At 45.4% G+C, this 12,863-nt stretch overlaps 1 protein-coding gene across 12 annotated transcripts in view; it reads left to right on the top strand.

Moving 5' to 3' along the window:
* The window catches only part of PLEKHA7 (pleckstrin homology domain containing A7), a 208,344-nt gene that overhangs the window by 142,142 nt on the left and 53,339 nt on the right, over positions 1 to 12,863 (top strand). For all 12 annotated transcript variants that reach the window (XR_009504660.1, XR_009504661.1, XM_059931196.1 and 9 more), the window contains 2 exons: positions 885 to 985; positions 4,599 to 4,774. Coding sequence is in view for 10 of the 12 variants with exons in the window: in XM_059931196.1 (XP_059787179.1) it covers positions 885 to 985; positions 4,599 to 4,774 (277 nt within the window). In the remaining 2 variants the exon portion in view is untranslated. The remainder of the gene's footprint in view (positions 1 to 884; positions 986 to 4,598; positions 4,775 to 12,863) is intronic.

The following is a 12,863-nucleotide window of genomic DNA, read 5'->3' as shown; positions in this document are numbered from 1 at the left end:
AGACTAGGCTTTGGAAGACATCCAAAGTGCTTAGGCAGTTCAAGAGGAACAAGAAGCCAATTCCATATTGGAGAACTTGGGCAGGCTCCTTAGAAGAATTAGGGCTCGAGTTGGGCTTTTTAGGATGGATAGAGCTTTGCCCATGTGTAGGGGGAAGATGGGCATTTAGGCAGAAGAAACAACTTGATTAAAGTTCTAGAAGCAGAAGAAAGTGGAATGACAGACCTGCAAAGCCAGAGTGAGTCTTGCACGGAGCACACACTAGGAGATAAGGCTCAGGAGGTGGATAAGAGCCAAAATGCAAAAGGGCTGTGACCCTAGGCAGAGGAAGTTGGGCTTCATTCTGTATCCAGTGGACAGTCAGCAAGTGCCTTTGGGTGGGAGAGCAGTGGGACCAATTCTGTCATTAGGAAGTTACCTCTGGTAACGAAGACGGTTTGGGGGAGGAAGAGAATAGACATCAAAGGTAGGATATTTCACACCTGCTCTAACGTCGCCTATGAGGTGTGTACCACCCAGAATTCCCTTCCCCATCCTTTATAAAAGTTTAAATGTCACCTTCTGAAGCCTTCTCCACTTCCCCAGGCTGTGTGCCACTCCTGTCTGTGTGTTCCTGCAGCACCTGGTATGCCTCTGTATTTCAGGAGTTAGCAGGTCGAGCAGAGCGTGTTTACATGCCTGTCCCCGTCCTCGGGGAGAGGGCCCTGTCTGATTCACCTGTGTAGTTCCAGCACTAGCACAAAGGTCCCCAGAGCATCTGAATGGGCGATCCGTGATTGCAGTCATCCTGGGAGAGATGAGGAGCCTTGAACTAGGGCAGTGGGATGGACCAGCCCAAGGAAGGTGCCACAGAAGGTTATTGTGATATGTTTTTCCATTCAAAGACAGCCGAGAAGAAGTGGTCCTTGGGAGCATTCCTCTGCCCAGCTACGTGATCTCAACAGTGGCCCCCGAGGATCGCATAAGTCGCAAGTATTCCTTTAAGGTACTGCCCCCCGCTCCTCCAGTGCAGCAATTCCATCCTAAGAAACGTTGTGTTCCCCAACATGGCTTCACAAAAGCAGTTGTTTCTGTTGGAGGGTTGGGGGGAAGAAGTTAAGAGGTTGAGCGTTTCAGACTCATGTTAACAAAGTCATAAATTCTTTAAACAAGAGTAATATCACATCACGGTACTTTCATCTGTATCTGAGCTTTCGAGTCCCCCAGCCTTGCTTAAGTATTTAGACCCCTCTTTTCCTGTTGCTATTTCTGTGACTAGTATCAGCACAGCCCTTCTCATGCTTTCTTACCGCTGTCACTGTCCCCGGTGACTCCAGAGTTGCTGTGGGTTGAAGATTCTGGATCCTCCTTCGCTTCATGTTGCGTGATATGGTATTGCCTTATTTCTGTAAAACCTTTTGTGACTGAGAACTACTTTTATCCGTGTTACCTCATTTGATGCTTGTGGGGAGCCTGTGAGGTCAGGATCATTAGCTTCATTTTATAGATTAGGAACACGAGGATCAGAGAGCTGAAAAAACTTGCCCACAGTCCCAAAGTTGGAAGATGATGGAGGCAGATCTCCACCCTGAACTCTGTCCTCTTTCAGTTGCATTACAGGGAAGGAGGACAATTTCTTTCTCTTCTTCTCTGCTTTTCTTCCATGTCTTACTCTGGTCACCCGTATACACATTGCAGGAGGTGGGAGGTGGTTACAATTAATGTTTATTGCTATCATTTTAGGAATACTGTTCTGTTAAATTGTTCAGAGCCTCTGTTGCTTATTGTTGGCTCTGAAAACATTTTGTTCGATGGGTGTCACACTGGTCTTTTGCAGCCTGAAAGCCTTCCTCAGAAAAACCTTCCTTTCTAGGGTTTAGTGTTGCTACTGGGCAAACAATTGGGATAACACTGTTGCATGTGAATTTGGGGGGTGGGGGGACAGCGTTTGGGATATCCTCAGAGTAACTGATTATAATAACTATATATAGTTCATCTTAACAGTTCGTTGGGAGGTGTGAAAATACAGTCTAGGAAAACATCTTTTATGTGTCGTACATTCTTTTTTTTTTTTTTTTTTAAATAGGCTTCACCAAGAGTGTTCCCTAAATATTTTTTCTGGGAGACAGAAGGCATGCATGTTTGGGGGGATGATTGGGGTCTTCAGGGTCTGAGAAGGGAGAAAAGCTATTGCAGACAGAACGGGTGATGTTCAGGTGGTTCTCCAGACAGGGCTGTGGTTTCCTGAGTGTGAAAGAGTTCCCTTCCCTTTGGGTTGCAGTGTCATTCTTTTAGGAACCTGAGGATGGGCCCTGGGACAGTTCAGGATCCATGTTCTTGGGCATACTGAGGAGTGTGCAGTATTTTGTGTCCTGGGCCTTATGCTTGCCTCCGATGTCAGTTCTTCTCAGTTTGCAGAGCTGAAATTCTCTGACTGTTGCTAGGGCACCTTGCCTGAGATTGTTCAGAGTATCTGTAGTGGTGCATAGGCAGAGCCTAAAGGGTTATGTGGTCCTCTCTTGTCTGTCTTCTCTAACTGTACTCGCAGCCAGGCAGCTCCTAGGCATTGTCAGGGAGCCAGGGTGCTAGATGCGCCCTGAGGCTCCGCTAGGTCTGCAGGATGAGCCAAGCAGGGCTCTCGGTGGCCTTAGGAGCCATCGTTCCCCCCAACCCCCACCCCCCTTGAGCTTTAGTCACAGCCTGGAATGCCCTGAAGAGTTCCCCAACTCTTACTTACTTGTCCTTCAGGTGTCTGCTCAGGGGCCACCTCCTCTAGGAAGCCTTCCTTAAGTCCTCCGGATGGGTTAGGTACTTTTCTTCTGAACATCCACAGGTCTGGTATCACTGCACTATAGATGATTGATTACCCATTCAGAGCTTTCTCCAGGAAAACTAGCCATCAGCTAGTTCTGCCAGGGTAGATGGGGCTAGTCCCATTCTGCAAACAGATACCATGGAGCAGTCATTTGTAGTAGGAGTTGTGGTGAATGACACTCCTTATACTTCCCAAGTTAAGGTCGGTTCAAGCTTACTTCTGTTTCATGTTTAGTCCTCTGTAAGTCAGTGATTGTTCAGTGAATCACCTTAGCTTACTCAAGTAAATGCCTGCCCCAGAAGCCGCTGTGGAACCCTTAGCTGAAGGCCGAGTTTGCCTGGACTCCCTTGGCACTGGGCTGGATGGATTCAGATATGTGAATGTCACAAGCAGGCCCGTATTTAATAACGTTTTTGGACCTGGATGTTAGGCATGTGAGTGGAGAAGCGAATGCTGACAGTTCATCTGAGAGGTTTTATCCATGACCATTGGTGATTTTAGAAACATGTCATTTTCCAGATTCTGTTTAGTTCTCTCATTTTGCTTTCTCTGACTGGTCCTTGCATGGCATCTGTCTGTCATTCTGGATCCAGATTATCAGACTAGTGATCTGTATCAGACTCATTTCTGGATAGAGCCTGAGAGCACTGTACAGAGAAGCTTGGACTCAGAGTCAGATATTCCTAGGTGTGAATCCTGCCTCCAACTTTTCATTCATTCAAAAAATATTTATTGGGCACCTACTATGTACCAGGCACTGTTCCTGGGGATATAGTAGTGAACAAAATAGACAGAGTCCCTGCTCTCATCGAGTTTTTCTGCAGGGAAGAGACAGATGATAAACAAGCATGTAAAATAAAGAATGCCAGGTAATACGTGCTGTGAAGAATCTGTGACCAAGCGTGGAAATCTAGGAAAGTTACTTAACTTCTCAGAGCTTCACTTACCACATCTGTAAAAGAGATTCTGTTCCTTCCTTATAAGGCTGTTGGGATTAAAATGAGATTAAAGTCACGGAAGTACCTAGGAGACACATAGTAGGCGCTCTGTAAATCTTCCTATTTCCACATCATTTTCCTATGTGGATTTGGTGAGCTTTTTCCTTGCAAATGTAAAGGACCTTGCTTATCAGAGCACAAGGGGGAAAACTTCTTGTTCGCAGTCCATTGCGGTTGCTTTTCCCAGTACCTGTGGAACATGTGAAAGCACCTTGAGGCTTCCTGACGTATAGTAGGTGTGCCAGGGTCTTCAGTCAAGTGTTGGACTGCTCAGCTGAACTTTGTATTGCCTCTTTGGCGAGACAAAAGAGCAGCTTCCTTGATGGGCGTACATCGTGTTTCATGCCCAAGCAGGAAGCAGAGTGAATATCTGCACCGAGCTGCCTGCTGTTGAGCAGCTGATTTTTGAATCAATTCCAGTCAGCAGGTGCTTCAGAAGAACCAAAACAGGGATTCCCGAGAGTCTGCTTCTATGGAATGAGGGTTTGTAAAAAAAAATCTCTTTCTCAAATAAACCTTGAATTGACTGTGTGCCCCTCCCTAAGTGGGAGTAAGATAAGTAGGAAACAGGTACAGCTGCGGGGCTTTTTCTGTGGGGAACAGACACAGCTGTTCCTAGGCCTGGCTTCACCAAGAAAAGGGAATCCAGCCCGTGACTTTTTTCCAGGTGTGGAAATAAGCTGGGTGGTGCGTGGGCTTTTAGTCTGGAAGAAGGGAGAACCTGGCCGGGGTGTCTCTGGTTTTTGCTCCTGGAAGCGAGATGCACACTAACCTCTCTGACGTGGGTTTCCGTCTTCTCCTTCCAGGCCGTGCACATGGGGATGCGAGCACTCATCTATAATAGCTCCACCCGGGGCTCTCAGGCCGAGCAGTCGGGCATGAGGACCTACTACTTCAGTGCCGACACCCAGGAGGACATGAACGCCTGGGTCAGGGCCATGAACCAGGCTGCACAGGTGCTATCTCGATCGTCACTGAAGAGGTCAGTCCCCATGGAGGGTCCCTGCCAGAGCGCTCCCTACACAGGTGGGGGAACCCAAGTAAGAACTCTTGGATGCCCAGAATTCCACCGTTCGCTCACTCGTATTAAGCATTGCCCTCTCTTTGAAGTCCTTTTAAATGGTGACTTCTTCCAGGAGGAGACTGTTTACAGAGCCTACACATGCTGCAGGCAGAGCTGGAAGGTCCCCTAGGAATTATCTAGTCCACTGTCCTCATTAAACAGAGAAACAGGAAGGGCTGGGAGGGTGAAATGACTGCCTGGGATAGACAGCCTTGGTACCTGGTTGTACGTTTCTCAGTCTTTCTCCTCTAGCGTGTGCTGGAAGGGAAAACCCTGGGGCTAAGATTGGGGAGGAGAGAGCGGACAGACAAGAAAGATCTTGCAAACTGGAAACATGCCACCGATGGCCCACCTTGTTGTTGGGAGCTGACTCGGGAGCTGTCTTCCAGCTGCCTCTTCCCTCGAGTGGGCCAACCAGGGTACCATCAGGGATCTTGAAGTTCCTGAGTCTGTTGACTGTGGGTGATTCCCTGTGAGAAAGCAGAGGAGAAACATGAGTGGAGTCATGGGCTTGGAGAAGGTGGGGTAGCCCTAGAAAGTCAGGGTGCCTTTAGAGTCCTCATCTGACATGAGCCCCGTTCTTCACTCTCTGGACACCTTGCCCTGCTTAGAGGCCTCTGACAAAGGTCTGTTAGTGAGGCCTCAGAACAAGAGTAGTGTCCTCCAGCAACCTAAAGACAGGATTCGTCAGTAACTGCAAATGGGTTTCACATGGATGTTTTTATATTGTCCACCTTTTCCAACTCATGTGTATGTGATTTTTGGTGTTAGTGGTACTTCCTAGCTTCATGATATCTTTCCTGAGACGATCAGACCTTTGATATAGATAGTGACCTCCCTCAAGAGGCCAGGTTGGGGTCAGGCTCTACCCTTGGAGCTTCCTAGCAACTCAGTCAAGCATTTGTCATGCTGGGGTTTTTTTTTTCTGTCTATTTTTCAGTATCCTAGGCTTCAGGTGGGAATCATCTTTGTATATTCTGCACGCCTGACATATAATAAGCTCTCAAGTGTCTGTTGAGTGAGTAAGTGAGAGATTGGAAGAATGAATGAATATGTTGAACAGAACAGGACCAAAGACTGTCCTGGAAGTTTCCCCGTGGGCCCTGAATCAGTAACTCTTAACTACAGGTATTCAGTCAGGTTTGCCTCTGCTTCTTAGCATTGTCATCCAGCCTGAATTTTTCTGTTGTGTCCATAATGATGATATGAAAGCCTGTGCCATTAACCTGCAGGTACTCTGTTCAGAGTGACATTGGCATTTCCACCTTCATCCTAGGAGAAGGAAACTGGGCAGGTTTGACACGACTTACTCCTAGTTTACATGCTCACTGTTTCCTAGTTTTTGTTGTTCATTCTTTTTTTTTAAAAAAATTTATTTATTTATTTATTTATTTATACACACATACATACATGTGTACAATCAGTGAAGACATTCCCTGGCGGTCCAGTGGTTAAGACTCCACACTGCCAATGCAGGGGGCGCAGGTTTGATCCCTGGTCGGGGAACTAAGATCCCACATGCCACGTGGTGCAGCCAAAAGAAAAAAAAAATCAGCACAATAAAGGCAAGAAAAATTTTTTAAAAATGCAAAAAATAAAGAGAAATATCCTTGGTCACCTTCCCAGGGTTACCTCTGTTACCAAGTTAACAGGGATCCTTTTAAACTATTTTCTATTCATATATGTGCGTATATGAGCTTATATAAATGTAGAGGGGTTTTTTGTGCTTTTTTTATAGCATGAATGATATTGATCTTGAAAATCATTCTGTATCAGTGTATATGGGCTACCTTTATTTTTGACTGTTGTATGGTACTTCATAAGGTAGAGGTACCATAATGTATTTAAGCATGTGCCATATCTTGGATAGTTTATTTTTTGTCCTCTTTTACTGTTGTAGGTAGTTGTGTAATGAAAAACTTTCTACAAGCCTCTGCATGTGTGAGGCTTTCAGATTGCCGGGTCAATATACAATGCATTTTTAATTTTAATCAATACCACCAAACTGCCCTTTAAAGAAAGCTGTATATTCCACTAGTGAGAGCGCTCATTTCCCCACATCTTTGCCAACAGTTGATATTATTAATCTTTTTCATTTTTGCTGAGCTGTGTGTAGATAAATGGTATCTGGTTATTTTAATGTGTATTTTCATGATGGTAGGGACCTTTTATATTTATTGACCACTTGTATTTCCTCTGCACTGAATTGCTGGTACCTGTTCTCTGCCCATTTTTCTACCGAGTTGCTTGCTTTTCCTCAGTGCTTTCTTTCCTACATGTGCTGATATCTGCCCAGTTAGGAATGCAGCTTAGCCTATTGCAGAGGTTGGTTATAGGCTCTCCAGTCTTGTTATTCAGTCTGTAATATTCTGGCATTTTCCCTGTTCTCTTGGATTCCTCAGAGATCACCTGAGAGGTTTCTTGAGCCCATCTCCGAGTTCCCTTAGGGCCCTGGCGTGCTAACAGCTGGGCCTTTTCCGTCTTCCTCCCCACCTTGGTCTTTCAGTCTCTCTTAACCAAGGTTGTTCTCTTATTCATGATGAAGTTCATTCATCTTGATGAAGATAAGGAACTAAATCCAGAAGTTGAAGAATTCAACTTTATTTGTGCTGTGGTCATCTTCCCAAGCAGAGATACCTATGTCTCATATTTTTTTTAAAGTTCTCCCCTTCTTTATTTTAATTCATAGAAAATTTTGTTTTATTTTACTTTGCTTTAAATAAACAAACCTCAGTCCCTTCTAGACTTTACCATTTTTGTAGTCATTCATGTAGGCCCATTCCACTGGATTTGTATTTTATCTCTGCTTGATGCATTTCTTGTGTCCTTTTATAACGTGAGCTCTGAGAGCTCCCTGTGTTTTTACACTGGTTTCTTTCTACCAGCAATGTTAAATGGGTTCATTCTTGTGTCCCGGCTTTGCTCAGTTCTTTTTGCCTGACTAGGGCACTGGGTCAAAGATGACTTGAGAATGAGATCAGGCTTAATAGGAAAAAGTGCTGTGATTGATAAGTGATGTCTGCCTTCAACCGTTCAGGATGAATTTGCTCGCTGAGATTAGGAATTTTTTTTGTTGTTTTTTTACTTTTTCCTACCTGAAGATTTTGTAATTAACTATCAGATTTTGGTTTTAGAGGGGCTCCGTCCCTTCTCCACTGGGCTGCCTTCCGGATCTCAGGCCATTTGTATTGTCCCTAGCTTTTCTCTGAACTTTTAAAATGTGTTCTTACTATGCTCTTAATAAACTCTTAAAATCCCATTATCATCTTTGCCCAAGGTTTCTTCCCCGTTTTAAAAAAAAAAAAAAACTTGTTATACCTTCTGACGCAGACGAAAAGCAGAATAGCATTTCCTCTTAATTTTCTGAGAGATGAAATTGTCAGCCAAGGAAATTCAGACTTATTAAATGTTCTATTTTACCAGAATAAGATGTTCAGACATTTGGTTAGTTAGAAGTATTCATCATGCGGGACTACATCTTGCCTCTCCTCCACTTTGGTGATATGCTCTGCAAAACCTCCATCTCTGTTACGTGGGTGGCCCCAACCATAGCTTTTTGTTCTCTCCCTCCTTGTTTCTCACCCAAAAGCTTCTATCCTTATTCATACAGGCAAATGTTTTCTTTATGAATGTGGTACATTAGGACTTCTGATTGCAGGTAAAAGAAAACGCAAACTTACCTTAAAGGGGGAGGAATTTATTGATTCATGTCAATGAAAAGTTCAGGATAGCTTCTAGCTTTAGAAACAGCTGGGTTCAAGGCTCAGACAGTATCATTACAAGTCATTCTCTCAGGCTCTGCCTGCCTGGGCTGGATTCATTCTTAAACTCCATGTGGAGGTCCCTGGCATATCTAGGACCTGGTGGCTAGATAGCTACAGTAGCCCCAGACTTGTGTTGTCCAAGTTAAGTTCAGCAGGAAAGAGCCAGAGTCTTATCCAGAAGCTCTGAGATCTTATTCTGATTAGACAGGCTTAGGTCACATTGATTCCCAAAATCACATACTGTGGCTAGGGAATGCACGTACTGATTGGCACAGACCTGGGATACATGCTTCACTTCTGAGAACTAGACCATGGGGACTGAGAGCCAGGTAGGGGTGGATTCCCAAGTAATGCTAGGGTTATGGGCAGAGGAAGGAGAAATGACTTGATGGGATGTGGTAAACGAGATGCAAGCAACCAATATCCAGGCCACTTCCTACTGTATCAATTTCTTTTGCCTTAAGTACTAACCCCTCCCAGAGTTTAGTCTCTGAAGTTGGATAGACCGGGGTTTAAATCCCAGCTTTACTACTTTCTAGCTGTGTCACTTGTGCAATTTAGGTATGCTTTTTAAACCTCAGTTTTTCGAAGTTATCGGGTTTTTGCAAAGATTAAATGAGTGTATAAAGTGCTTACTTCGCACGTTGCCTAAGACATAGTTGATACTCCATCTCAGATGTGCTAGCTTCCATAGGGTTTGGTTTAACAATGTCATTGGGTCTTTTTCCTTTGCACCCTTCCAGTTTCATCGTTAATCCTCTGGATTACACTGATGATGAATCTCTGGTGAGCAAATCATACTCTCTCCCTTGCCAGGCTGTGCCCACCCCCTAGCACTGGGAGTTGTGGCTCAGCAACCCAGCCTCCCTGCAGCACTGCCCCTCAGCCTGCCCCTCGCCGCTCTCCTCCTCCAGCCTCTTCCTACATCCTCTAACCACAGAGGGAGCTGAGCACCCTTGCTGCACCTCCTCCCTTTGTCCTCTTGTTTCCTACACAGGCTTCAGGGTCTCTTGATAGACAAGTATTCTTGAGACCCCAGCCCTACGCTGTAAGGAGCACCAAGCACTGCTGCCAGAGCCTGCCCTCTACCTCCTTCTGTCCGTAATTTCTTCTCCCCTATTTCCATGTTCCTCCACTTACCAGACTTTGGATTCTGGTTTTTGATTCTCCACAGCCTCCTTGAAATTTGTCTTCTGAGTTCCCCCCTGTTGAACTGGTTGTTCTTCTCTTGTCTAAGGATGTCTTGTTCTTTCCAGTAAGCTAAAGCACTGAGCAAGGAGGTCAGCTTGGTGTTACAGTTCACAAAACTGACAAGCAGTTCAGATAGGAGGGCCTATCGGAAGACAACTTATCTCTTTTTATCGGTTTCCGAACCTCTCTGGTCTGTGGTGTAACTATAGTCCTGTCTTGGGACTGAAGGAACTTATAGCCTAGTCACCTTTGGCATAAAATCCAATCTCCTTAGTAGGGTTTTTGATCCCTGCCTGAGTCTGGTCCCTGCAGGTGCCTTTGGCTCACATTATGCTATTCCTTATCCTCTCGGCCCCAACCATACTCAAATTATTGAATTGGGTGCATTTGTCTGTACTTTTGTCCACTTAGTCTTTTATTCTACAGTTATTTATTGAGGGCATATTGTGTGTCAGACACTGTTAAGCATACTGAGAAATACAGCAATCTTCAATAGAGAGGCAAAGTCCCATGCATTCTTGGGTGGGTGAGGGGGAGAGAGACCGTATACTGGCAAACAAATCAACAAGATGATTTTCTATCATGATCTATGCATGAAGGCAGTAAAATGGAATGATGAGATGGGGAGGGACTAAGGGGCAGGGAGTAGCCACTTTTGTTTGGGTGGTCAGGGGAGGCCTCCATATGGGGAAGGTGTGGAGGTGAGGCCTGATTGATGCAAGAAAGTTGCATATGTAAAACTTCGAAGAAGAGTGTTCTGGGCAGAAGGTACGGCACTTACAAATGTCCTGAGGCAGGAATGAGCTCGGTTTATTCAAGGAACAGAAAGCTAGGGAGTTATGGCCGAATCAAAGCGAGCTAGGGGGAGAAGAGACTGTGATGAGCTCTGGCAGGTAGATGGAGGTCCATATCGTGAGGCCCAGGATCCCTCTGGGCCTTGCTCATCTGTTCCCCTGGCCCTCACCCTTATTAGGACAATTCAGCACAGCCTTCAGGTCCTAGCCTATGCATATTTCTTCCTTCTTTGACCCTCAGTGTGTCAGATGCCTCTGCTTATAGCACTCTTTCGTTCCTTATGCACAGAACTTTCATGTTAAAGTTATGTTGGCCTGCTTTCTCACTGTCACCCTGCTAGACCGTATGCTCCATGAAAATGAGAATAGTCCTGGCACGTAGTAAGCATTCAGTTAATGGATGGGGGTGTGGATGGTTGGATGGATGAACAAAACTTCTACCTGTAAGATGTTCACATAAGGACTTGGGGTGTCTGAGAGCAGTCTGAGCACTGCTGTGGGATTGATTGTGGGGAATCAGCCTGCTCAGAAGTGGCCCACACGTTTCTGGCTATCTGCACTCTCTAGAGAGCATGGAATCTTTGGCCTTACAAACTCTGATCACTTTGGTTAAAGTGTGGCAGGACAACACCTGAGGTTGGACAAGCCCCTTGGACCCTTGGCAGAAGTAATGTATAGACATGTTTTCAGCCCAGGTGCAGGGCTTTGGAGTTGGATCAGATGGAATTTGAGTCCTGCTTATGTCACTGGTTGCATGATCCAGAGCAAGTTGCTTAACCTCTCTGAGTTTCACGTTCATTACCTATAATGAAACAATAATATCTCTAGCTTTGTGCAATGATAAGAAGAGACAATATATTTAAAGTGCTTAGCGTAACTTACTTTTGCAGTTAGTAGGTGCTCACCATAGTCCCTGTCTTTCAGTAGAAACAATTTATTGTAAGTAATCTGGTGCCCATGTGAGTGCCCTCAGCCTCTCTGGGCTTGACAGTACTGACCTTGCAAGATTGTTGTAGGGATTAGAGATGGACTATGTCAGGTTCCTGGCACACAGTAGGACGCAGCATATAATAACCAAGCATTGGCCACAAAAAATGAATGACCCAGACTGTAACTGCCGTAGAGAGATGGAAAGTGAGTGAGCTTGGTGTGTGCCAGAACTCCAGACTGGCTCAGGTTGGGCTGTGACAGTTGAGCGTTACTTACCCAGCTAGAAGGAAGAGGGAAGGATTCTCCGGGCAGGAAATGAACAAAGTGAGGAGACCTGGCAGCCATTATATATCTTTCCTTTCTTCTTCGTCTGGTTTGTCAGGTCCTTAAAACTTCACAGGGGACTTTGCCAATAGCCGCTCTGCTGAGGCACGTGATGGCCTCAGGTAGGAGTCTGGTGCTTCATTTATCCTTCAGTCTCACTCTTCTCTGGGGGAGGACAGGCCCTCTTCTTGTTTATTTAGAGCAGAGCGTGAAAGGCAGCAAGTTATCTTCCCCCATCCCAGGGGAACTGCCCTATTTAACTCTGGGGAAAAGTAGAAACCAATTCCTGTCTCCATTTCTCTCCAGCCATTTCCTTCCTCAAATCTAGGAACTAATTCAGCTGAGCAAGCCTGCCTTCATGCTCCCTAGAGACTTTGGGCCCATTCTCTTCAGCCTTTTATACAAGTCTATGGACTGTGCTCAGGGTGGGTTCTAGCTTTTTAGCCCACTGTCCTCCTGAGCCTTGGGGTCAGTGCTCAGGAACTTCTGCCCTTGGCCTGGCGCAGACCAAACTCTCTAAGGATATCAGTGGCCTGACCCTTGTTCTTGGGCTATTAGTTTGGTCATTTAGGTATGGTGAGTAGGGAGGGATCCTCCACTGGGATTGCGACAGGAAGGCTGTGTCTGCCAACAGGACCAAGGTCCAGCCGAGCTCCTATAAGCTGTCGTTCCTTTTCTCACCCAAGTCTTTGAGATTTCAGGTGTGTGTGTGTTTAACATCAAGATAGAAGTAAATGTTGTTCCTTATTTCCTGGTGAAATAAAGGGTTTGGAGGCAGAATAAAATAATAGCGTACAACTGCTTGGTATGATCTGTTTTACTTCCAAGTTCATGTGAGGGACAGGAATAAGATAGAAGTATCGTCAGTCTGAAATAGGTGCTCTTCCCACTTACAGGGGAAAACAAGGATTTTCTCTAAGCAGACATAAAGCATTGCTGTGATGTGCTGAAAATGGGGGGGGGGGGCCCAGTCCCTGCTAATGATGGGCTCAGCCCCTTGTTTCA

The sequence above is a fragment of the Balaenoptera ricei genome, chromosome 8 (assembly GCF_028023285.1).
Source record: "Balaenoptera ricei isolate mBalRic1 chromosome 8, mBalRic1.hap2, whole genome shotgun sequence".
NCBI lineage: Eukaryota > Metazoa > Chordata > Mammalia > Artiodactyla > Balaenopteridae > Balaenoptera > Balaenoptera ricei.
This window is presented reverse-complemented; position numbering and strand designations above follow the sequence as displayed.